Below are 26,656 nucleotides of genomic sequence, written 5' to 3'. Positions count from 1 at the left end.
AGGACAGTATTGAAGATCCCTGAGTTCCACAGTTCCTCTGTGTCATATGCCACAATCTTGTTTTCAAGCAGGCAGTATTTCTTTGTTACTCAGCCTGCTTGTGGTTGTATTTACACAAGAGTCAGTTTGTGATTCAACCCCTGGGTAGCAGTGTTTCTGTATTGACATCTGGGGCTGTAAGTCCTCTCTACCCAGTATTTAGAATTTGTTTTCCCGGCTGCACATAATACTGATTTGGGGGTATTGACTGCCCCAGAGCTGGTTCTCTGATCATTTCTCCCCACTCTGATCCCCAGGTTCCACAAAAACAACTTTCCCCTGCAGTCTCTGAGAGTATTTTTAATTGGTTGTTCCTATGTACTGGGCTTAATAATCAAAATCAAGGATTTAAAGAGAAAAAAGAGCCAGAGTAAGTGCGTGAACTCGCGACTGTTTCACCCCAGCAAATGCGTGGAACTCTGCTCATGTCTCTGTGCATGTCTTTTTCCCCTGCCACAGCACAGCTGGCTTATGGGTAAAGCTTCAGGCTGCCTTTTCAGCCCTGTGGACCTCCTTCCACATTTGTGGACTATACTGGCCCCAACGTCCACGGATTTTGTGGGGTACAGACTTCCTCTGAACCTCTAGATTTTGCTGCATGCATTTCTCCCTTCAGCCTGGATTGCAGACCTCACCTTTCTCTGGCCAAAATCTGACCTTTCTGTGAGAAGGTTCAGAGCTTGTCCGAGTTCGCGTATTCACGCTGCTTGAGACCCAGTGTTCATGGGTTCGCAGCTGGTCCCTGGGTGTTGTGGTTATAGGGTCCTGCAGGTATCCAATTCTTCCTGATTGAAGGTAAGGCTAGGCTTCAGATCACAGCCACTCTCCCCTTCAAGATGGCGTGGTCTCTGTGGCAGAGCCGGTTGCTCCAGGAGAGATTTCAGTAGCAGTGGAGCCTGCCAGGTCAGGGGAGCCCAGTCCGGCAGTCCCCAACAGTCCCTTGGAATATAGCTGTCCCTCACCCACAAATATATACTCCCCGTAAGTCCACACACTCTCCTTTTGTTCTCTCACTCACACACTATCTTGCAGCCTGCCTTTCCATTGGCAGCCATCTTCCTATCTCCCTAATAGTAATGTTGATATAGTTGGATTTTTCTTCTTGGCTCATATCCTAAAATATCATAACCTAAACAAAATTAAAATTCCTCAAATCTACAATTCTCTTGACACTAAGGCATTTTTAGAAAAGGTAAGTCAAAGTCAGTTGATTTTGAAATGCTTAAATTTTAAAAAAAATTTATTTAGTCTGCTCAATTTTAAAAATTGTGGTAGGATTATAAGCATAGAATAGGACTATGAAATAAATATAAATGTTATATTGTCATTTGATTTGTTTCATTTTTAGAGTTATGAAGACACAAGAAGTAGAGTGTTTTATTTCCTTCTCCTTCTTTTGCTATTGTCTCTAAATTAAGGGACAGAAAGAGGGCAAGGAACAATGAAGACAACATTTTTTCCCCTCAAGATGAATTATTTTAGTTCTTTGCATCATTTTACAACAAACATAATTATATAAACAAATTAAATTGCATCTTCCCAATGCAATAAAGTGATTTTTAATTAAAAATTTTAATGTTGACATTATTGCAGATGTCCCCCATTTCCTCCCCTTTGCCCACCTCCACTTAGCCCTGCCTCCTCCTCACTTGGCCTTCACCACACTATTATCCATGTCCATAGGATATGTATATACTAGTGTGTTCTCTAGCTAATCTCTTCAACTTCTTTATCCAGTCACTCCCACCCCTACCCTTTTGTCTCCTGCCAGTCTGTTCCACTTTGTTTGTCAGTTTATTTTGCTCTTTAGATTCCACATGTTAGTGAGATCATATGGTATTTGTCTTTCTCTGCTGACTTATTTCGCTTAGCATAATAGTCTCCAGGTCTATCCATTCTGTTCCTTCTTTTTTAAAGCCACAAAGTATTCCATTGTGTATATGTACCATAGTTTTTTAATCCTCTCAACTGCTGATGGACCACCTGGGCTCTTTCCATATCTTAGCTATTGTGAATAATGTTAGAGAGATGCATATATTCTTTCTGATAGGTTTTTCAGGATTCTTAGGATATATTCCTGGAAGAGGGTTCACTGGATCAAATGGCAGTTCCATTTTTAATTTCTTGAGGAAACTCCATACTGACTTCCACAGTGGCTGCACCAGTTTGCACTCCCACCTACAGTGCACGAGGATTCTTGTTTTTCCACGTTCTCGCCAACATTGATAATTAGTGACCTTGAGCATTCTTTCATATGTCTATTGGTCATCTGTATGTCTTTAATTAAATATACATTTTTGCTTCCCAATGTATTTGAAATTAATAAAATAAATTATATATACCCTACATCTGCAACACAAAGCATTCACATTACTAAAAACCAGTATATTAATTAGATAAAGTTCAGTTTACTACAAACTACCTCCTCCTTTCCCATAAAAAAATCAACGGGCACGACCAAAACAAAAATTCAGTGCAGATCAGGAAAACAATGCTTTTATCCCCACTACCTATTTTATGTCTTTAGATTTAAAATATTATACCTTTCTAGCCTTAATTTTGACCAATCACTTCTAAAATTGTGGGCCCTGCTTATGGGCTTCTCAGGCCTTTAGTTTCCCTGGTAAAATGGAAATTAGTCCTGTCAGTATCTACTTGGCAAATGTTTGCCTCAACCCTTTGCTTTAACTTCTTTTGTCTAACCCAATTTCACACAGACTCCTCAGTTCTTCTGACTTTCATTTAATCCAACTTCTGTATACTTGGTTGTTTTTCCATGGGTAATTGCTAGCTAATGATTTCACATGAAATTTAGTCAATACTATTTAATGACTCATTATGGCATTTTGTAGATATTTTGACTATTGCAGATTGAGTTTCTTAATTTCCTTTATTTTTCTAAGTTATCATATGGACATTAGGTACATGGATATATATTTTGCATTTCTGTCACAAAATATTTAAAAAACTACAAAAACAGCACAATTAGAAACTTCTAGTATTGATTTTCATAGTAAATATTGACTTATTTTCCCCTTGAACAGATTCTTATCCAACTTGTGGAGGTGATGGATCAACTGCATCTAGGGGAATCAGTTGCTGCAGTTCTCCGTAACAGGTATATTTATGGAAACAATTCACCTTATAAGTTACATAATGTCTCTACTCCCCATTGATATATCTAACATAGTTGCTACTCAATAAGTATTTGTTGAATATCTGGAATGAAATAAAAGTATTTGCTATATGAATGAATAAAAATGATTGACAAAGAAAGGGAATTATGAGCATGTTAGTGATCATATGTTCTGAACTAATGAACAAATAAAAATATACATAGAAATCATAATTAGTATAAATTGTGAACACATAGAATTCAGTCAGTGGAGCTATTGATTGAAATTTTAGTTTTAAAGCATATCAATGAATGAATACTGGTATCCACTGCATAAGAATAGATGTCTCAAGAAGTATTTTTAAAATAGTATTGCTCTGTGATTGTGTGTACGTTTCTGTTATTTAAATTTCCAATGAGTCTTACCACTATGCTCGACACCTGAAAATAATATAAAATTATATTGGATGTCAACTGTAATTGAAAAATACAATTGAAAAATATCCAATTAAAACTTTTACAGGGAATCATGAGAATTTCAGAGCTTCCTCTGACAATTTAGACTTTTAAATTCATGGTTCAAAGAAATATACATAGCCTTTGCTTTGAAGGTATGGAAGAATATCCCTTATTCTCAATAGTTAGTTGTATTGTTTGGGTGAAGCATTTGAAATAATGTGATGGAATTGTCTATATCATGGTTTTGACACTTAGTAATGGTGTAACCTTGGGAAATTTTCTCCATTGATCTGTGCCTTAAGTTCCTTATCTATGAAATGGGGATAATAATAATAATACATCTTAGGATTATTTTGAGATTAAATAAGTGTCTATTGTGCATATGTAGTGGGGGAGAGAAATAGAGAAAAGGAGGGTGGTGCAAATAACACATGGTATATCAGTGGAAGTATTGAAATACTAGAGGCCAGATGCACGAAGATTCATGCAAGAATAGGCCTTCCTTCCCCTGGCTACTGGCACTACCTTCTGCCTCTTGCCTTGTTGCATCAATTTGCATATTCCATCCTTATTGGCTGTGGGTGCTGCCATCTTTTGTCATGGAGTTATGGTCAATTTGCATATCCCATCTTTATTAGATAGGATAAATGTGGGATTTTAACTATTTTGAAAATATAATAATTGTGTTTTTGACATTTAAGATACTTTTTAAAAAAAATTTTTAATAGAAAAATTACCATCATTGGTTTTATTTTAATGCTGATACGAATTTAACATTAGAACCATGTTGAGACTGACATTAGCAAAACGATTTGTGCCACACATCACTCCCCCCCCCACCCCCAATTATTTTTTTGCAAAGAACATTTGCTGAACACATTGATTAAAGAGCTTGGTATTGCATTATTTTCACATTCTTTTTCAACTACTGTAAACTATATGTTTAATAATTTTTAGAAGAAAATACCTACTTAGCATTTTCAGTAGTTATATAACGTGTTCATGGGAAAGTATGTGCAGAATATATTGTACTAATTTCTTTTTTTTTTAATTGAGGTATTATATGTGTACATATCTTACCATTCCCCCACACCCATACATGCCCTCACCCCCCAGAGTTTTGCGTCCATTGTTTATGCTTATATGCATGCATACAAGTCCTTCGTTTGATTTCTTATCTCCCCCACCTCTCCCTAACTTTCCCCCTGTAATTTGAAAGTCTGTTTGTTGCTTTACTGTCTCTGTATCTATCTTTTTGTTCATCAGTTTATAATGTTCTTTATTATCCATAAATGAGTGAGATCATGTGGTATTTTTCTTTCATTGACTGGCTTATTTCACTTAGTATAATATTCTCCAATTCCATCCAGGTTGCTGCAAATGATGAGAATTCCTTCTTTTTTATGGCAGCATAGTATTCCATTGTGTAGATGTACCACAGTTTTCTGATCCAGTCATCTGCTGACGGGCACCTAGGCTGTTTCCAAATCTTAGCTATTGTAAATTGTGCTGCTATGAACATAGGGGTGCATATATCCTTTATGATTGGTGTTTCTAGTTTCTTCGGATATATTTCCAGGAGTGGGATTACTGGGTCAAATGGGAGTTCCATTTTCAGTTTTTTGAGGAAACTCCATACTGTTCTCCACAGTGGCTGCACCAGTCTGCATTCCCACCAGCAGTGCACGAGGGTTTTTTTTTCTCCGCATCCTCGCCAACACTTGTCGTTTGTTGATTTGTTGATGATAGCCATTCTGACAGGTGTGAGATGGTACCTCATTGTTGTTTTGATTTGCATCTCTCGGATAATAAGTGACTTTGAGCATGTTTTCATGAGTCTCTTGGCCTTCCTTCTGTCTTCTTTTGAAAATATTCTGTTTAGGTCCGTTGCCCATTTTTTAATTGGATCATTTATGTTCCTTTTATTAAGTTGCATAAGCTGCCTGTAGATGTTGGAGATTAAACCTTTATCAGTGATGGCATTTGCAAATATGTTCTCCCATGCAGTGGGCTTTCTTGCTGTTTTGTTGATGGTTTCTTTTGCTGTAAAAAAGCTTTTTATTTTGATGTAGTCCCATTTGTTAATTTTCTCTTTAGCTTCCATTGCCCTAGGGGCAGTGTCAGCGAAGAAGTTCTTTTGGCATATGTCTGAGATTTTGTTGCCTGTTGATTCCTCTAGTATTTTTATGGTTTCCCGTCTTATGTTTAAGTCCTGTATCCATTTTGAGTTTATTTTTGTGTATGATGTAAGTTGGTGATCTAGTTTCATTTTTTTGCATGTGTGTGTCCAATTTTCCCAACACCATTTATTGAAGAGACTGTCTTGACTCCATTGTATATTCATGCCTCCTTTGTCAAATATTTATTGAGCATGGTGGTTTGGGTCGATATCTGGATTCTCTATTCTGTTCCATTGATCTATATGTCTGTTCTTGTGCCAGTACCAGGCTGTTTTGAGAACAGTGGCTTTGTAATACAGCTTGAAATCTGGTATTGAGATCCCTCCTACTTTATTCTTCTTTTTCAGGATTGCTGCGGCTATTCGGGGTCTTTTTTTATTCCAGATGAATTTTTGGAGAGTTTTTTCTAGGTCTGTGAAATATGCTGTTGGTATTTTGATGGGGAGTGCATTGAATCTGTAGATTGCTTTGGGTAGAATGGACATTTTAATGATGTTGATTCTACCAATCCATGAACATGGTATGTTCTTCCATCTGTTTACGTCTTCCTCTATCTCTTATTTCAGTGTCCTGTAGTTTTCCGCGTATAGGTCTTTTACCTCCTTAGTTAAGTTTATTCCTAGGTATCTTAATTTTTTTGGTGCGATGGTAAATGGGATTGCTTTTTTAGTCTCTCTTTCTGTAAGTTCACTATTGGTGTATAGAAATGCCATAGATTTCTTGGCGTTAATTTTGTATACCACTACATTGCAGAATTCATTTATTAATTCTATTAGTTTTTTGATGGAATCTTTTGGGTTTTTTATGTACAATATCATGTCATCTGCAAATAAGGACAGCTTCACTGCTTCTTTTCCAATTTGGATGCCTTTTATTTCTTCTTCTTGCCTAATTGCGATAGCTAATACTTCCAGTACTATGTCAAAAAGGAGTGGTGAGAGTGGGCATCCCTGTCTTGTTCCTGTTCTTAGGGGAAATGGTTTTAGTTTTTGCCCATTGAATATGATGTTTGCTGTTGGTTTATCATATATAGCTTTTATTATGTTGAGGTATGATCCTTCTATTCCCACCTTGTTGAGAGTTTTTATCAAGAAAGGGTGTTGGATTTTGTCAAATGCTTTTTCTGCATCTATTGATATGACTATGTGATTTTTATCTCTCAATTTGTTTATGTGATGTATCACATTTATTGATTTGCGGATATTGTACCATCCTTGCATTCCTGGGATAAATCCTACTTGGTCATGATGTATGATCTTTCTGATGTATTGCTGGAGCCGATTTGCTTGGATTTTGTTGAGGATTTTGGCATCTATGTTCATGAGGGATATTGGTCTGTAATTCTCTTTCATTGTGTTGTCTTTATCTGGTTTTGGTATTAGGGTGATGCTGGCTTCATAGAAAGAGCCTGGAAGTGTTCCTTCCTCCTGAATTTTTTGGAATAGTCTGAGGAGGATAGGTTTTAGTTCTTCATTGAAAGTTTGGTAAAACTCTCCTGTGAAGCCGTCTGGCCCCGGGCTTTTGTTTGCCGGAAGCTTTTTGATGACGGCTTCAATTTCCTCCATAGTTACTGGCCTGTTGAGCTGTTTAGATTCTTCCTGATTGAGTTTTGGAAGGTTGTATTTGTCTAGGAATATGTCCATTTCCTCCAGGTTGTCCAGTTTGTTGGAATAGAGTTGTTCATAGTATTTTGTAACAATCCTTTGTATTTCGTCGGGGTCTGTTGTTATTTCACCTCTTTCATTTCTGATTTAGTTTATTTGGGTCCTCTCTCTTTGCTTCTTGGTGAGCCTGGCTAGAGGTTCATCAATCTTTTGTATCCTTTCAAAGAACCAGCTCTTGGTTTTGTTGATCTTTTGTATTGTTTCTTTAGTCTCTATGTCGTTTATCTCCGCTCTGATCTTTATTATTTCTTTCCTTCTGCTTACACTGGGCTTTTCTTGTTGCGCTCTCTCTAACTCTTTGAGTTTTTGGGTTAGGTAATTTATTACCATTGTTTCTTGTTTTTTTGCAGTAGGCTTGTAGAGCTATGAACTTCCCTCTCAGGACTGCTTTCGCTGTGTCCCATAGATTTTGGATTGTTGTGTTTTCATTGTCGTTTGTTGCCATGATGTTTTTTATTTCTTCCTTGATGTCTTTGGTAACCCAGTCATGGTTTAATAGCATGCTGTTTAGTCTCCATGTGTTTGATTTCTTTGGGTTGTTTTTATTGTAGTTGATTTCCAGTTTTATGCCACTGTGATCTGAGAAGATACTTGATATGATTTCTATCTTCTTGAATTTGGAGAGACTTTGCCTATGTCCTAACATATGGTCTATCTTTGAAAATGACCCATGTGCACTTGAGAAGAATGTATATTCTGTGGCTTTGGGGTGAAATGTTCTGAAGATGTCAATTAATTCCATCTGGTCTAGTGAGTCATTATGATTGATGTTTCTGTGCTGATTTTTTGTTTAGAGGATTTGTCCAATGGTGATAGTGGGGAATTGAAGTCTCCTACTATGATTGTATTGCTGTCAATCTCTCCTTTGATATCTTCCAGGAGATTTTTAATGTATCTTGGTGCTCCTGTATTGGGTGCATATATGTTTACCAGAGTAATTTTTTCTTGTTGGATTTCTCCCTTTAGTATTATGAAGGGGCCTTCATTATCTCTTGTAATGTCCTTCACTTTGAGATCTAATTTGTCAGATATAAGTATTGCTACCCCAGCTTTTTTTTCATTTCCATTCGCCTGGAAAACCTTTTTCCATCCCTTTACTCTCAGTCTGTATGCGTCCTTTTTTTTGAGGTGGGTTTCCTGTAGACAGCAGATATATGGGTTTCGTTTTCTTATCCAATCTGTTACCCTGTGTCTTTTGATTTGGGCATTCAATCCATTTACATTTAAAGTTATTATTGATAGGCACTTATTTGTCGCCATTTTTATTCTATACCCCTGTGTTCCTTCTTTGATTCCTATTTCTTTCTTTCTTTTTTATTTTTTACAGCAGACCCTTTAGCATTTCTTTCATTGCTGGTTTGGTGGTGATAAACTCCCTTAGCCCTTTTTTGTCTGTGAAGCTCTTGATTTCACCTTCAATTTTGATTGATAGCCTTGCTGGGTACAGTATTCTTGGATTGAGACCCTTCCTTTGCATGACTTTGTATATTTCATTCCATTCCCTTCTGGCCTGATGAGTTTCTGTTGAGAAATCTGTTGGTAGTCTGATGGGGGTTCCTTTGTATGTAACTGTCTGTCTCTCTCTGGCCGCTTTTAAGATTCTTACTTTGTCGTTGGTGTTTGCCAACTTAATTGTAATGTGCCTTGGTGTCGGTCTTTTGGGGTTCATTTTGCTTGGAACTCTGTGAGCTTCTTGGATTTGTGTGGGTTTTTTCTTCCCTATATCAGGGAAGTTTTCTGTTATTATTTCTTCAAACAGGTTTTCTATTCCTTGCTCCGTTTCCTTTCCTTCTGGTACCCCTATTATCCTGATATTGTTTTGTTTTGTGTTGTCCCGAAGTTCCCTTAGGCTCTCCTCATGCTTTCTAATTTTTGTTTCTAGAAGTTGTTGTAATTGGGTATTTTTTTCCATCTTGTCTTGTAGCTCACTTATGCGGTCCTCTGCTTCTTCTAGTCTACTCTTGATGCTTTCTATTGAGTTCTTTACAGCAGTGATGTCATTTTTCATTTCTTCTTGGTTCTTCTTCATTTCCTCTTGGTTCTTACTCATATTGTCGAATTTGTCTTCCATCCTTTTCAGCCACCTTATGACCATTTCTCTGAATTCTTTCTCTGATAGGTTGTTTGCCTCTAATTCGTTTACTTCCTTTTCTGGTGATGCCTGCTTCTCTTTCCTATGGGGGCTGTTTCTTTGTCTCCCCATGGTCTCTCTTCTCCGGATGTCTGGTTATATAGTTCTCTCTCTCTGGCATTGATTTAAAGGTACAAAATACAACACAACCAGGCACAACACACAAGGCACTGAACAGAATTGTATTCACCTTATTAATAACCTCCAATAAAGGTAACCACCAGAGAAAGACAAATTAGGGTATATGAGTGGAAGAGGGAGAGTAAAAAGAAAGAACAACAACAAAAATAAGTGTGAATCTGAACTTGGGAAAAGAGCAGAAAAAAAAAGGAAAAGAAAAAAAAGTAAGAGAGACAAGAACAATACTAAGAGAGAAAAGGGGAACAAACTATATATATAGGGAGTAGACTCCACTAGAACAACCACTAATCCCAGCAAATTCCAGCAACACGAGCCTGGAGATTAATACAAACTGCAACACCAACTAATATCAAGTGAGTCAAGGGGAAACAAAAGTAAAAAACAAACAAAAACAAAGCAAACAAAAGAACCAACCAACCAAACAAAAAGAATAATCAAAACAATCTCATAAAAAAGCATAAAAATTCAATCTAATCAACATTCAAGCAAACAACAACAAAAGGCCAGAAAGAAAAACAATTTTTTTTGGTAGCATAGAGAGAGGTATGTATGGATTTGGAGCAGGGGGTTGGGAATTAGATATATAAGTAGGGTGAAATTTTAGCAGAGGGTAAACTGAAAAAGTAGGGAAAATCTATAGCCAGAAAGGGTTAAGAAAAACCGGAGACCAAAAGGGGAAAGGTTAGGAGGAGAGTGATGGCAAAATGTTAGCGTTGAGATAGGGTAAGGGAAAGATGCAAATAGAATGTAGGACACTAATCCCAAAATACAAGAAAGGGAAAATCAAATGACATTTAAAGAAAAAGAAAAAAAAAGTAAAATAATAGTAATAATAATGCTGATTGAAAATAAAAATGTAATAAGTAAAAAGGTGAAAATTGAGTGAGGAAAAAGAAAAAAATTTAGTTTCTTAGGTAAAAGATGCAAAAAATGAAAATAAAAAAATTAGAATAAAAAATTGAAAAAAAATTGAAAAAAGAATTAAAAATTAAAAAATAGGAAGACTAAAATGTGCAGTAGTGGCTGTCATTCACTTCCTCTATTATTCTGTTTGGTATGCTTGTTTCCCAGACTGGGCGGTATTTCAGTTCAGCTTTGTTCCACTGCTTCTCAGTGTTGTAAGCCAGTCCTGCTTTTTGCACCGGCCGTGTCTTAATTTCTCGTATTTATTTTTGATTACACCAGAGACAATTAGCGTTTCAGCCCCTGGGTGGCAGTGTTTCTGAATTGACTTCCGGGCCTCTCTACCTTTTTTTTTTTTTTTTCCCCTCTATGGCACTCACTACCGGTTTGTGGAGGTGTGCCCCTCAGGGCTGCCTCTCCGATGGATGGTCACACCCAGCTCTGCTCCCCAGTTCCGAAAAAACAACTTCCCCCTGCAGTCTTTCAGGGTTTTTCCACCTGGGTTTTCCTATGTATTGGGCTTAGTAATCAGAGTCGGAAAGAGCCCAAGTGTGCGGACAGTGGGACTGTGCGCCAGACTAAGTAGCCTGCACTCCTTTGAAAATTCTTAGTCTGATCCTCCTCGTCAGATCAAAATGAGTTGCTTTTAAGAGGTCACTTCTGTTAGGAGCTCAGAGGACCCCCTTCCACATTCACGGTTCATGGCAGCTCCAACTGCCGCCGATTTTTCTAGGCACAGACCTCCGGGTTCCTGCCGGTCCTGCTGTTTGTGCGCTTCCGTCCCACCACGGGGATTAGAAACCACACCTTATTTCAGGCGAAATCTGACCTTTCCGTGGTGCAGTGAAGGGTTCCTTTGAATCCAAATGTTTGCGCCGATAGGGGACAGGTGTTCTGGTGCTCGCAGCTGTTCAGTGTTTGCAGTTGTCGCGGAAAGTCAGGTTTCCAATAAAGTCCTCCTTTCCTTGCAAGATGGCGAGGCGCCTGGTGAGCCCGCAGCTCCGGGAGGGGACCCAGCCCCTGTGGGTGCTGCACGGTCAGGGAAACCCTGGCCAGCACTCCCCCGCCTTCTCCTGGAGTTTAGCTGTCCCTTGGCTTGCCAACATGCACTCCCCCTGCGAACCTCTGTCACATTTAAGATACTTTAAAGTATAGGTGTGTCTTAAAAGAATCCTCTCTAATAAAATGGTAATATGCAAATTAACCATCACTCTGCTACATAGGCCACGCCCACCATCCAAGCCACACCCACCAGCCAATCAGGGCGAGTATGCAAATTAACCCCAATCCAAGATGGCTACAGCCACAGAGAGCAAGGTTTCCCAGGTAACAGAGGAAGCCAAGCTTTCCATAGCTGTTGCAGGCCTAACCACTCAAGTTACAAAGTTTCAATTATAGTAGGTAAACAAATTCAAACAAATGGCGGCAGAATGGAGCTTGAGAGAGCAGGACAGGGTTGCCGGCGGCAACAGGGGAAGCAAAGCTTTCCGCACACCCTGGCCGGGCTCACCCGCTTAAGGCTACAAAGTTTCAATTGTAGAAGGTGAATTAACTGCCACAGAAATGGCTGCCGGAGCCCCAGGCTTGGCTCCACTCCAGGCTACAAAGTTTCAGTTGTATAAGGAAAATAAATTCCAGATACCAGGGCCTCCCCTTGGGTTGCCAGGGGGCGTGGCCGGCCTGCAAACCACCACAGGCCCCTCGCTCAGGCCGCCCCACACCCCAAGGGAACCCCCACCCTTATCTGTGACACCCTTCAGGGCAAACAAGCTGGCCCCCAACCGTGCACCAGGCCTCTATGCTATCTAATAAAAGAATAATATACAGATTGATCATCACTGCAACACACAATATAGCTGCCCCCATGTGGTCAAAGATCCTGCCCCCATGTGGACACAAGATGGCCACCACAAGATGGCCAGCAGGAGAGGGCAGTTGGGAGGCACCCGGCCTGCAAGGGAGGGCAGTTGAGAGGGACCAGGCTTGCAAGGGAGGGCAGTTGGAGGTAATCAACCCTGCAGGAGAGGGCAGTTAGGGGTAACCAGGCTGGCAGAGGAGGGAAGTTGGGGGTAAACAGGCTGGCAGGGGAGCAGTTAAGCATCAACCAGGCTGGCAGCGGAGTGGTTAGGGGGTGATCAGGCTGGCAGGCAGAAGCGGTTAGGGGCAATCAGGAAGGCAGGCAGGCAAGCAGTTGGGAGCCAGCAGTCCTGGATTGTGAGAGGGATGTCCGACTGCCCGTTTAGGCCCTATCCTGGATCGGGCCTAAACGGGCAGTCGGACATCCCTCCAGGAGTCCCAGATTGGAGAGGGTACAGGCTGGGCTGAGGGACAACCCCCCGCCGTGCATGAATTTCATGCACCGGGCTTCTAGTATAAAATAAGTGGAAAGGATGAAGTAGGAAGTGGATGTATATAAAGTCATTATTGTTTGTCAGATACTACACTAGGAATTTCACATAATAATCTCATTAGGCAAATATCATATGAAGGGTGACTATTTGTTGGAATGTGTTATCTCATCTGGGCATGGGGTTGTAAGGTAGACTTGTTCAGAGACTCAGAAAGCAAGAAAATCAAAGCGGGATAATGTATGGGCATATTGGATGAAAAGATGGAAGACAATAATAATTGGGAGACGTTGAATTCATAATGGAGAATTGAATATGCAGAGTTAAAGCACTGTTGAATAGGAAGGTCAGAAGAGGAAATGGTAGGACAGATTCAAGTTGGTAACTGAAGTGGTTATAGCATACTTGAATTTGTTTCTTTTCATTATTTTTATTGAGGTATAATTACATACGCTAAAATAAACACAATCCAGTTCAAAATGTAAAACAATTCCATCCCACCAGAGAATTCCCTTGTGCCCATTTCTAGTCCATATCCCTCCACTCTTACTAAAAGAACCACTATTCTGACTTGTATATCTTGAATTAGTTTGCTTGTTCTTAAACTTCATGTAAATGGAGTCAGACACTGTGTAGTCTTTTGTGTATGGCTTCTTTCTTTCAAAATAATGTTTTTGAATCTCTCATTGGGGTGGTATCAGTAGTTCCTTCTTTTTGTTGTTGTGTAGATTCCATTGTTTAAATGTACCACAATTTGTTTATCTATTTTCTTGTTGATAGTCTTTTAAGTTCCATTATTTGGATCTTATGAATAAAGCTGTTATTGACATTTTTAAATAAATATTTTTGTATCCATATACACTCATTTAGTTTTTTTATATGTACCTAGCAGTGGGATTGCTGGGTCATAGGATATATATATTTAAATTATCATTAATAGAAACTGCCAAATGCTTTTCTGAAGTGATGGTGCCATTGTCTACTCTGACCAGTTATAAGTGAAAATCCTCACTAACTCTTGATATTGTTAGTCTCTTTAATTTTAGCTATTCTCTTGGGAAAAATGGTGATGGAAGGAGATTTGACTTGGAGTGGTAAACACACAAAACAATATACAGATTATGTATTATAGAAATGTACTCCTGAAACCTATATAATTTTATTAATCAATGCCACTTCAATAAATTAAATAAAAATATTGGTTATATTCTTTTGAGTTTTAAAATTTATTCTGGATATTTAGATGTGTGTATTATAAATATTTTCTTCTAATCTGTGGCTTTCCATCCCATAGTCTTATTTGTGTCTTTTGATGAGCACAAGTTTTTTAACGAAGGTTAATTTATCATACAGTATTGTTCTTTTATGCTCAGTGCTTTTTGCATCTTGTCCAAGAAATATTTGCCCTCTCAAATTTCAGGATTTTTTCAGGAAGTTTTATGGTTTTAACCTTTCACATTATAAGTGCATTCTTGACCAGAAATAAAAGATATGAACTTATGGCCTAGATTTCAAATAAAATCTAGATAATTAGTAAGAACACTTTATAAAAAAGAAGTCTCTTTGTCCTTTTAATTCTAACTTAATGCCTTTGTAAGTGGCATGGTAAATGAATTGTAATCTGAGTGATACTTGGCAAACCATAGGGATCTAGTCTTATGATCCTAGTTTATAACATAGTAGCTTTTGGTTTCCTACTTTTGTAATCTTCCTTATTATAAATAAGACTCCTTTGAAAGAAACAGATAATCCTGATACTAAATAAACTGATTTAGAGCATAGAAACTGATAGACAAACCCCCAATACATTTATGATGCTACCTAATTAAAATATCAAAGCCTGAGAAAAATGGTGCTTGTTTGCATACACACATTATGAACCAATTTTGAATTATAAATAAAATACAAATCAAACACACTTAAGAATATCTGAAAATAATTAACCATTTGTGACCAAGAAAGTTTATTCTAGAGTGTGAATACGTTCATACTATGAAATTATTCATGATGCATCCTCTGTCAATAGTTTTCAGAAAAAGAAAAGGGGAAAAGTAAATGCTGGAGGTGCTTGAAAAAACTCAATGCCCATTTTAAGAATGAAAAAGTTAGTGATAGAAGCTTTTTCTCTTAACAAGAAATATATATATATATGAAACCAACAATCCAGAAGCAACAAAACAAAGATGCCTACACCCACAATTATTTAATACTAGAGTCCTTGTGCACAAATTCATGCACAGGTGGGGTCCCTCAGGGTGGCCTGCAGAGATCGGGCCCCAGCTTTCACCCCCAGCCTTGCAGCCCTACAGCCCATCTGGCACCCTGCCTTGGCCGGGCACCGCCCCCTCACCTGCTCCTATGTCCTGCCTGCAGGGTGATTGATCAGGGCTGGGGGTGGGGCGGGGGAAGCCCTGCTCCCTCAGCACCTGGGAGCCGGGCAGCGACCCTGCACCCCCCCACCCTGCTGCCACCACTGGTTGCCATCTGCGGGGTGATCACGGGGTGATCGGGTCCTTGCTCACATCCACCTTAGCCTGGTGCTGCCCACTCACCTGCTCCACCATACCGCCGTGGTCCCACTCTCTTTGGGGCTCATCCAGGCTGGCAGTGCCTCCACTGCTGCCTGCTGCCAGCGCTGAGTCACCAACACCTGCCATGTTCTGTGCCGCCCCCTGGTGGTCAGCGCATGTCATAGTGAGCAGTCAAACTCCTGGTCTTCCAGTTGATCGACTGCCCGAGGGGACAATTTGCATATTAGGCTTTTATTATATAGGATATATCTATAAATTCTGGTCAATGTCAATAAAGAGGCATCGTTAATGGAAAAGAGAAGACAAAAAATGATCAAGTTTTAGAATCATGTACCTATAGAAGCTAAGACTTGAAAACAACTTCTTAGTTGATAGACTTTTATTGAGTTCTGAAAAGTTGTTAGATATAAGATAAAAATTAAAACCAGTAACTTTTATTTGTATTAGAAGTGATCATTTAGAAGATATAATGGAAAATAATCCATTTAGAAAAGCAATAAAACATAAATATGTAGTAGTAATCCCAACAGAATCATGTCTAGGACTTATGTGATGAAAATTTAAAAAATTGACTGAGAAATAAGAAAGAAGATATTTTAAAAATAGAGAGACATACCATAGTATTGAATTAAAAAACTAAATTTTGGGGAGTGGTAAACTTCCTGAATTGTTATGTAGATTTAACATGAATTTAATAGGATATTTAAAATTTTGACAAAGTGATTATTCAATAAGATAAGGAATGTATTAAAGAAATGTATCCCCATTGCTTTATACAATGTCTGGCATGTACTAATTGCTGCTCAAAAATCTAATGATTTGTTCTGTTTATTATTTAACAAACATTTATTGTACAATGATAAGAGCTAAACAATTTCATGTCCTAAAATATGAAAAGTGATGAAACTTTATTCTCATTGAGCTTGAATTTTGGTGGAGGTATTGGTGTGGTCAGAGAAAAAAACAAAAATATATGTACAGAAGGAAATTGCTATGAAAAATTAATAAAGCAGGTAGAAAGATAGAGAATTAAGGGTTGCAGAATAGCATTAACTTCTTACTAGTCTTAGATGTTTTTCATTTTGCAATCTACCATTCATCATATTTACTATATTTGAAGTTCTATTCCAGTGATTTATGAGGTACAGAGAGAGGTCAGATATATGTGGCTTACTTTGCTGCAAAAAGCATCTTGATCTCAGCAGCATCCTTCTGCATACATTATAGTAATGTCTGAGAGGGGCACATTGTGGTAAAAGTCACCCATTTGGTGTTGTGGTGGTGTTTTCTGATGTTCCTAGCTCTATTAAGGATTTCTATAAGAATCTATAAAGCTCTGTGTTCAAGTTTTCTAAAAGTATTCTTTAAGAAATAAAACATAGCATAAAATATTGTCTTGTATTTGGAATACAGGAAAAAGAATGCGAAACACAATGTAATCAGATTTTCAGTCCTTTAACGAATATTATATATATCACTTACCATGCAAGGTATTAGGGATGTAGCAATGAATGGTGATATGTGGATCCCTGCTTGTTAGGTTGCTACTATAGTAGTCAAAATAAGAAATGAGGAGAGTCTGAACAATGGTAATAGCAGTGGAAATGAATCAGGGGGTGGGGTGGGGATGGAGTCATGAAATATTTAAGGATAAATTTGACAATATTTGGCATTCAATCAGATTCTTCACACTCTAGTCAAAGTGATCTTTTAAATTTGCTAATCTAATAATGTCACCCAGATTGCCCTTTCCTTCCTCTGACTATTGAAATCCCACCTGTTCTTTAAGACCCAGATCAAATTCCATGTCCTGCCTAAACTAAAGCCTTCCACAATCAATCCATCCAGATTACTAGGAAGGTCTCCTTTGTCTCTGAGCTGTTTTACGCCTGCAATGATTTTTATCACATTCAGTTCTGCATTGAAGTAATTTGAATGTGTCTTTGCTTACAACATCATTAAGAGGGCTTTTTTCTTTAATTAACTTTATTGTTGAAAGTATTAACAATGCCCCCCTTTTCCTCTATTCACCCCCTCCACCCTACTCTCATCCCCTCCCCAGGCCTTCACCGCACTATTGTCTGTGTCCATGGGTTATGCATATATGCATGGAGCTTTTTTAGAGAACTGTATCTAATCTATATTTATTTTATATTGTATACTACACAGATTTTGTGCAAAACAGACATTCATTAAAATTTTGTAGCCCTAGCTGGTGTGGCTCAGTTGGTTGGGCATCATCTAATTAACTGAAATGTTGCTGGTTCCATTCCAGGTCAGGGCACATGCCTGGGTTGCAGGCTGGATCCCTGGTAGGGGTCATGCAGAAGGCAACTGATCGATGTATCTCTCTTTCCTTTCCTCTCTAAAAAGTCAATGAAAATATTAAAAATATAATAGTAATGTGTAGAAGTTATTACATTTATCAGCAATTATTTGTTACTAATCATTTTACTTGGTTAAATTGTTTAGGTGGGTTGGTTTCCCAAAATCAACTCTTACTTATATTTAAGTAAGTAAATATTAAGTGACAGTTATTAAAATTGTAAAATAGATTAATGAAATTTATTACATATTCTAGGAATAAGCTCAGACTTTTTTCTTACCAATGTAATATGTAATCTCTCCTTAATAGTGTATGATGTCAAGGGAATGCAGGACTTTGAAAGAGGTCATTTGATATTTTACAATATTGAGCCTTTACTATTTGTTAAACACTGTCATTATCTGTAAAATTTAAGGATTGGAAGATCCAAACTTTCTTTTTAGTTTTAAAAGTCTGGAATTATTCTTTAAACCTAAGCACATAGTAGATGATAAATAAACACATCTTGGATTAAATTTGATGATGACCAGCTATTGATGATAAGTCCTTTTATTACTGTTTTCATAAATTGGCTTCATAAACTTTTTAAAAATGTTGAGTTAAAAATTATTGAATTTGTTGGGGTGATGGCTTTGTAAAACTTCAGTGAAGATATGTTTGTTATACACTTTTTAAGGATTAAGAATTTATAAGGATCTTGTTTTACCTTTGCTGAAGGAAGTGAGGCAATGATTATAATAAGGTCAAACCTTAGACTAGAAAATCCCTATAAGGATTATAATATGAGGGCAACACACAAATTTCTGTATACTTTACACAATGGACTTTTATTTAGGCTCCGAAATTCTGTAGGTTTTTTTACCCATTTTTATTGTCCTAATATATTGCAGTAAGGTACATGTGTAGTTTATCAGCACATTTGTTCCTCTCACTGAAGAGTTACATGTTTTCATACAAAGGACATGGAATTGTTAGTAACGTTGCGTGTGATCTCTTTAGAAGAATTTTCCAAGCCACAGAAAGTGTTTCTGTTCCTAGGGAGAGGAGTTACTACCCTGATTCCCCTTCTTCTACCTTCATCTTAAATGTTGCTGTTCATAATTCTGTACATATTCCTCATGTTCTTTCTGAGTAATCTTATCTACAGCCACTACTTCTATCCCAAACTATATGCTGAAAACCTTCACATTTATATCTTGAGTCTACGTCTTTTTTATGAGCCCCAAAGTAGAAGTTTATTTCTTTTCTCTACCACTTTGTTTGTTTTGACTTTACAAGTAATGCATACGTATTATAGAACACTTAAAAATAGAAAATTATATATATGCTGGGAAAATAATCACCTAAAGTAATATCTATTAACCCCTTGGTACATGTTTACTCTTTTTTTTTGGGGGGGGGTGCATTTAAAAATATGTCTGAGGTAGTAATTATTGGACATGATTTGGTTATACTGTTGTGGTTAAGCGCAAAGGCTTTGAAGTCTGTCAAATATAGGTTCAAATCAAGTTCTGTTACTTACTAGTCTCGTGAACTTTGGAAAGTTTCTTAACCTCTCTGAGTCCCTTTTCTCACCTATAAAATTTAATAATACTAGAGGCCTGGTGCACGAATTCGTGCACAGGTGAGGTCCTGAGGGGAGGGGCTGGGATGCGATTGGCCCTCCAGGTGGGCGGTGGGATGCCGTTGCTGGCCCGGGATCCGGATCCATCCCGCTGATATCCGCACTGGTTCTTGGGAGCCACCTGGCAGCTGCTTTTATATCCTTTCTTCCTTGTGGAGCATCTAGGGAAGGGAAGCAGCTGCGGTGCCCAAGGCCGACTTCAAGGAGGCTGGCAGCGCTATTGGGATCATGCTGGTGGCACTGGTCCGTTGGTGCCTGGCCTATTCTCTGGAGATGGGACCTGCAGAACTACTGAGGAAGTGAGTGGCTGCTGCTGGGCTGGTGGACTGCCGGGACGGGTCAGTCAGCTGAGTGGCCCTCTCACTGTGGGAGTGCACTGACCACCAGGGGGCAGCTCCTGCATTGAGCATCTGCCCCCTAGTGATCAGTGTGGTCAACTGGTCATTCCACTCATTCTGATCATTCAGTAGTTTGGTCGCTTAGGCTTTTACATATAGAGACTAGAGGCCCAGTGCACGAATTTCGTGCACTGGGGGGTGGGGTCCCCTCAGTCCAGCCTGCACCCTCTCCAATCCAGGACATCTCTCACAATCCAGGACCGCTGGCTCCTAACTGCTCACCTGCCTGCCTGCCTGATTGCCCCTAACTGCGCCCCCTGCCAGCCTGATCACCCATAACAGCCTCTGCCTGCCTGCCTGATCACCCCTAACTGTCCCCCTGCCAGCCTGGTCACCCCCAACTGCCCCCCTCTGCTGGCCTGGTAACCCCCACCTGCCCCCCCCCCCACTGGCCTGGTCGCCCTAACTGCCCCCCCGCCAGCTTGGTCGTCCCCAACTGCCCCCCTCTGCCATCCTGGTCGCCCTTAACTGCCCCCTCTGCTGTCCTGGTCACCTCTAACTGCACCCTGCTGGCCTGGTCGCCCCCAACTGCCCCCTTTGCCAGCCTGGTCACCCCATGCAGCCTGCTGTTCAGTCATTTGGTCATCCCTCACTAACACCCTTGCCGGCCTGGTCGCCCCACACAGCCTGCTGTTCAGTTGTTTGGTCATCCCTCACTAACCCCCCTGCTGGTCTGGTTGCCCCACACAGCCTGCTGTTCGGTCATTACTGTTACTGTGATGATGCCCCAGACAATTTGCTTATTCCTCTTTTATTAGTATAGACTAGAGGCCCAGTGCACGAAATTCATACACTTGGGTGCGGTGTTCCCTCAGCCTGGCCTGTTCCCTCTCACAGCCCAGGAGCCCTGGGGGGATGTCCAACTGATGGCTTACTGGGCCTAAGCCGTCAGTCAGACATCCTTAGCATTGCCACAGAGGCGGGAGAGGCTCCCACCACTGCCGCTGTGCTCGCCAGCAGTGAGCCCGGCTTCTGGCCGAGCGGCACTCCCCCTGTGGGAGTGCACTGACCACTAGGGGGCAGCTCCTGCATTGAGTGTTTGTCCCCTGGTGGTCAGTGTGCATCATAGTGACCGGTTATTCCACCATTCGGTCATTTGCATATTAGCCTTTTATTATGTAGGATACACTGTAGATGACGCCCCCCAGACCATAAGAAATGCAAAAAAAATTCACTGTTAACTCATTCTCAAATTGCCCCCACTTAAAATCAAATTGCCCTCTCCCCCCCACCCCCGTGGGGTGTGTGCTGCACCTTGGGAACCAGTGGGCTTGACACTTTTCTTCTCTGAGCTTCATTTCTGAATACATATGCATATACCATGGAATTGTAATCTCTTCTCCACCTACCTCACTGGGTTGTCATGAGGAGGTCCTGAGCTAATAAACCTAGAAATGTTTCATCAAGTAAGTGATGTCTAAATGGGAAGGGATTGTTATTTTAAGCCCACGGGTACCCTAACAGGTAGCAGGTGCTGATTAGGGGAGGAGGGCATGATTGTTTCCGGGACTGTAGCTATGGAAGCTTTGCAGAGGGTTCCGCAGGCCTCGGAGGGGCGGGCTCTGGCCAGCAGCCCTGTAGCGGTGGTCGTCCCTGGAGGCACTGGCGGGGAGCGGGGCATTAGAGGGGCACTAGGGGGGAGGCGAGGCTGAAGGGGAAGTAACTGTCAAACCTTCCTGCTTGGCGCCATTCTTTAAATTGTACATGGCTGTTTCACAGCTGCACCTGCTCAGGGCGGGGCTCCAATCTCCTGGAGCGGGGTGGGGGCTGGGCCAGGGCGGAGCCAGGCGGGCTAGGAAGGCAGGTTTAGCCATGCCCCCAGCGAGGTTCAGTGCACTTCCTCTGCGGAGACAGAGCTGCTGCTGTCTGGGGGAAGGGTCTGACCCTGGGGGCCACTCAGGCCTGCCTCCACCTGGGTCTGGAGTTGTAGGGAGGAGAGGCGTGCCTGGCCCCAGTGGAGGAGGCCTGGCAGTGGCGGGCTACAGGCCCCGTGGGCACTGATGGGCGGTCTCCAGTGTGCTATTGAGTGAGATCATGTGCTATTATGATCTCTCCCTATCCAGTCAGCCTCCCCATCCCCCCAGGGGTGTGGGGGCTGGGGTAGGGTGTCTCTTCAGGGGGATTGGAAGAGCTCCCCTTAGCCGCTTCCTCTTCCTTCTTTGTAGTCAGGGCTCCTGTCAGGCAGTCTCCTCAGACCCCTGGGAACTTGGTTCCAGCCACCTGCCCCTGCTGCTGGTGCATCAATATGCAAATTGGTCATTAGGGGGACACCATCATGAACAAATTAGCATATTACCTCTTTATATGTATAGATTACTGTATGAAATTGTTCTGAGGATAAAATGAAATATTTGTAAGATAATCATGTTTCTGGTGCATGTTAAATATTCAATAACTGGAAGCACTTACTGTATATCATGTATTATATTGCATATCATTTCTGTATTGTGCTGTTTTTATTAGAATTTCACTTATCAATAAAAACTTGTAGTAGCCCCAGCAGGGTGGTTCAGTTGGTTGAAATGTCATCCTGTACACCAAAAAAAAGTTGCAGGTTTGATTCCCAGTCAGGGCATATACCTAGGTTGCAGGTTCAATCCATGGTAGGGGTGCATGTGAGAAGAAGCTGTTTGATGTTTCTTTCTCCCATTAAATGTTTTTTTCTCTATCTCCCTTCCTCGCTCTCTAAAATCAATAAAAACATATCCTTGGGTGAGGATTAAAAAAACACAAAAAACTGATAGTAGACATAACAGTTCCAAAGTATAAACTCTTTCATGGTACAAATGATTTCTTAATATTAAATATTTGGGTTAAATCTACTTTTGGAGTATTAGTTATAATGTCTTCCATATCTATCATATTTTCTCTCCTTGCTTTAATGTTTGTTATCTTTTTTATTTCTATTTTATGAATTTGTTTTATACTGTGTCAAATCTTCTGTTTACTCTCTCTGATGTACATTTTGGTTGTTACTCTGGCTTAGTTTCCTTGCAGTTGACCAATATAATTTATAGCTTTCTGAATCTGATCTTGTTATCTTATTTGGCTTCCTCTTCCTGCTTTATTGCGGCTATGTTTTCTTATTTTCTTGAATGTGCCAAAGGCTCTCAACATTGTTTTCTGGCTCCTATGTGAAAGCATTTGCAGGGTGTTCTGCTCTTTCTCTAAACCTTTATGATGACAAATCTCCTTTTCCTTGTTTTTTCTATACATTTCCTTTTGCTCCATGCTAGTTGTTTTTCAATTTGTTTATTCTTAAAGGAAGAAGGAATCCAAAATAGCCTTTGTACTTGCCTTTTCCTTTGTCTCAACCATTTATTCCCCATGGTCTTTGCATGGCTACCTCTTTTTCTTTTTAGATATCCACTTACAGATTTCTCATTTGAGAGGTTTTCTTTGACCACCCAATCTAAAGTGGGCCATCTGTTTGGTGTCACACCACTCTAGTTTAGCTCTCTGCATAAGACTCATCACTATCACTATTAGATATGTTCCTTCTTTCCTGTTTATTTTTTTCTTTCCTTTTTGTTTTTTATATATCCCCTTTCACTAAAAGGGGAGCGTAGGAATCTTGTCTTGTTGATTGCTTTAATTTTAGCACCCACAACCATATCTGGTACATATTAGTTGCTTGATAAATATTTGCTGAATGAACAAATTAACCATTGCCCTTCTCTCTGTGCTCTTGAGTACTAATCCAACTCCTTTCTCTACTTTTACCCATGAGTCAATATTGATAGGAATAAATTATTAAAAAATAAATGGGGGAGAAGAGACAAATCTTCCTTACAGAAGAATCCCAAATTTTATACACGTATCTGTATATCTGTATAATTGTATGTATTTTCCCCATTCCAAGAGAGAGGACTTCATCTCCCTCTCTCCTTGTGTTTAAACTTAATGATTCACATTCAGAGAAAAGAGCGTGGAAAGGGAAAAAGTACCTTTACAATGAAGAAATCTGGCAAATTCTACCTCTAGATTCTAGAGTCTAGAAGGTAGAAAAATGCCCTTCTCCCCTAAACGTCTACATCCTAATCCCCAGAATCTGTGACTGATACTCTACATGGCAAAAAGACATTGCAGACATGATCAAGTTAAGGACCCTGAGATGGGGAGACTATCCTGGTTGCCAAGGAGGGTCCAGTGTAATCACAAGGGATATAAGAGGAGTCAGTCAGAAAAAGGAGATGTGATTGTGGAAACAGGGTTTGGAGTGATGCTCTTTGAAGATATAGGAAGGTCACATAGGCCATAGAACACAGGTGGCCTCTACAAGCTGGAAAAGGCAAGAAAAGAAATCTCCCCTGAAGAATTCTAGGCTTCTGACCACCAGAACTATAAGATAATCAATTTATTTAAAGCCACTAAGTATGTAATAATTTATTACAGCGGAAAGAAATAAATGAATACACCATGTTTCCAGAGGCTTGTCATTTCTTACTTAATATAAACACAAGAGAGGTATCAGCAGTGGCGAAGGTGGTCTGAAGGGGAGGTACCATAGAAGGGAACAGCTCCTTTGCCAGTTCTCCATTTCCCTGTGAGAGCTAGTTTTCCTCACTTTTTGTCTACACAATATTTAGTGGGAAGTTGGGGGAATATGTTATTTTTAAAAATTTTTTAATTTTTTAAAATTTCTTTATTGATTAAGGTATCACATATTTGTCCTCATCCCCCCATTCCCATCCCACACCCCTCCCCACACATGCCCCCACCCCCCTGTTGTCCTTAACTGCTGGTTAGGCTCATATGCTTGCACACAAGTCCTTTGGTTGATCTCTCCCCTTTATCCCCACCCTCCCCTGCCCTCCCTCTGAGGCCCGACAGTCTGATCTGTGCCTCCTTGTTTCTGGGTCTGTTCTTGTTCATCCGTCTATGTTGTTCATTATTTCCCCTAGATGAGTGAGATCATGTGCTATTAGAAATACACTTATAAGAACCGAAAATGAGACAAGCAATAATGGTTATGGTGACAGGCAAATGAATCAGTCTGTAGTGAGTTTCTTTCTGGGTCAACAGTTCTTTTGAGACCCAATTTCAATGTCCAACAGTTCCTTATGTGTACATGTCAGCACTGACATTACAGTTCTGGATGGTGGACAAATGGTGGTAATGCAGGTCCGACTCTCTCTGGTTTGGTCCTGGGCAACCTGCAGTGATGCACAGCTGCTAACTGCTAGTATGGGAAGGCCACATCAGCGTCTTCCATCTCTGGACTGCTTCTCTTCTGTCTTCATGGCTGGAGTAGTCCTGTCCATTCCTCTCTGTTGCTGGAATCCACATGATCTCGGAGTTTTTTTCTGAAAATATACAGTAAAATAGTAGTCAAGTTTTCAGGCAAATTTAAATTGGCTAGTTGAAACAAGCGAATATTCTAGAAAAATTAATTGTACTGGACAAAAAGGTGTTCCAAAGTGTTAACTAAAATTTTTATTGGTACTTCATCCCATGATAAAATTGTGCACCATGTAATGAACCTAAAACAGTAATATTATAGTGCAAAAAATTAAAATTTAAAAGCCATCAAGACTACATTATAAAATTTTCAAAAGCCTCCTAACATTTAAATAAAAAAAGGAGGGGATAGTAGAAGAATATCATGTAAGGAAAAATATCCTGTAAGTAAATTACATCTAGAAAATTAATACTTTAGAAAATTAATTGTAAGGCTAAAAGCAAGACACCCATGAAAAACACACAAGGTGTCAAAACAAGCCAGAGGAAAATCATTTGGGCAAAAAATGAAATAGGATCCCAAGTCAAATTTATAGAAAATATTCCTTTATTAACTTTTGGTCGAGAATATGTTTGTATATTTTCAGATATATGTTATTTAAAATTGGACATTCATGTATTTATCTTGAAGTTTTCCATACATAATGTATACTCACTGTGAAGTATTTGGAAAGTATAATCCCACTGCTCTGAAAGCACTGTTAATATTTTGAAGTTCATAAATAGAAGTATTTATTCAACATGAACATTCCCCAGTACTGCAAATACAAAATGTCCAAACTGATCTAGTCTTATTCCCCAGCACCTGCTTCCGTATCTGTAGTCTTGGCCTCATTTAACAACACCACCATTCATTCAGTTGCCTGAGTCAGAAGCTTGTGCCTCATCTTGGACCTTTCTTTCTTCCTCATTGCTCATATTCAGTCAGTCACCAAGTCCTATTTCTCCTTCCTAATTATTTCTCCAATCTGTTCCCCTGCTGCTTTATTCTTTTTGTTTGTTTGTTTTAATCTTCACCTGAGGATATTTTCCCATTGCCTTTTAGAGAGAGTGAAAGACAGAGAGAAATATTGATGTGAGAGTAACACATCGATTGGTTGCCTCCTGCACGAACCCTGACCAGGGTCCGGGCTGAGGAGGAGCCTACAACCAAGGTACTAGAGGGAAAAAGTACCTTTACAATGAAGAAATCTGGCAAATTCTACCTCTAGATTCTAGAGTCTAGAAGGTAGAAAGTGCCCTTGACAGGAATTGAACCCAGACCCTTTGGTCTAAGGGCCAACTCTCTATCCACTGAGCCAAACTGTCTAGGGCTGCTTTATTCTTATTACCATATTCTTACTTCAGGGTCACATAATTTGTCACCTGGATCATTATAAAGTCCTTCTGAGCTAGGGCCAAGCCAGTTCTGCTGGATTTTGGGTGTGCAACATTTTAACTGATAGGTTAACTGCTCTAAATGAATTGGGGGTCTGTAACTTGGTAAAAATAAGTTTTTCTTTAAAATGTTTTCATTTCTCTCTTTTTCCAATCTTTAATTCCCCCTCCCCTGTAAA

General features: G+C 39.8%; 1 protein-coding gene across 2 annotated transcripts in view; it reads left to right on the top strand.

Annotated features, from left to right (window-relative positions):
* Positions 1 to 26,656, top strand: part of KLHL13 (kelch like family member 13) — a gene marked incomplete at its 5' end in the record, with an annotated part of 253,589 nt that overhangs the window by 90,392 nt on the left and 136,541 nt on the right. For both annotated transcript variants that reach the window (XM_079765874.1, XM_079765872.1), the window contains one exon: positions 3,084 to 3,157. In XM_079765874.1, coding sequence (XP_079622000.1) covers positions 3,108 to 3,157 — 50 coding nt within the window. The remainder of the gene's footprint in view (positions 1 to 3,083; positions 3,158 to 26,656) is intronic.

Source organism: Cnephaeus nilssonii (genome assembly GCF_951640355.1).
Source record: "Cnephaeus nilssonii genome assembly, chromosome: X".
NCBI classification, from domain to species: domain Eukaryota; kingdom Metazoa; phylum Chordata; class Mammalia; order Chiroptera; family Vespertilionidae; genus Cnephaeus; species Cnephaeus nilssonii.
This window is presented reverse-complemented; position numbering and strand designations above follow the sequence as displayed.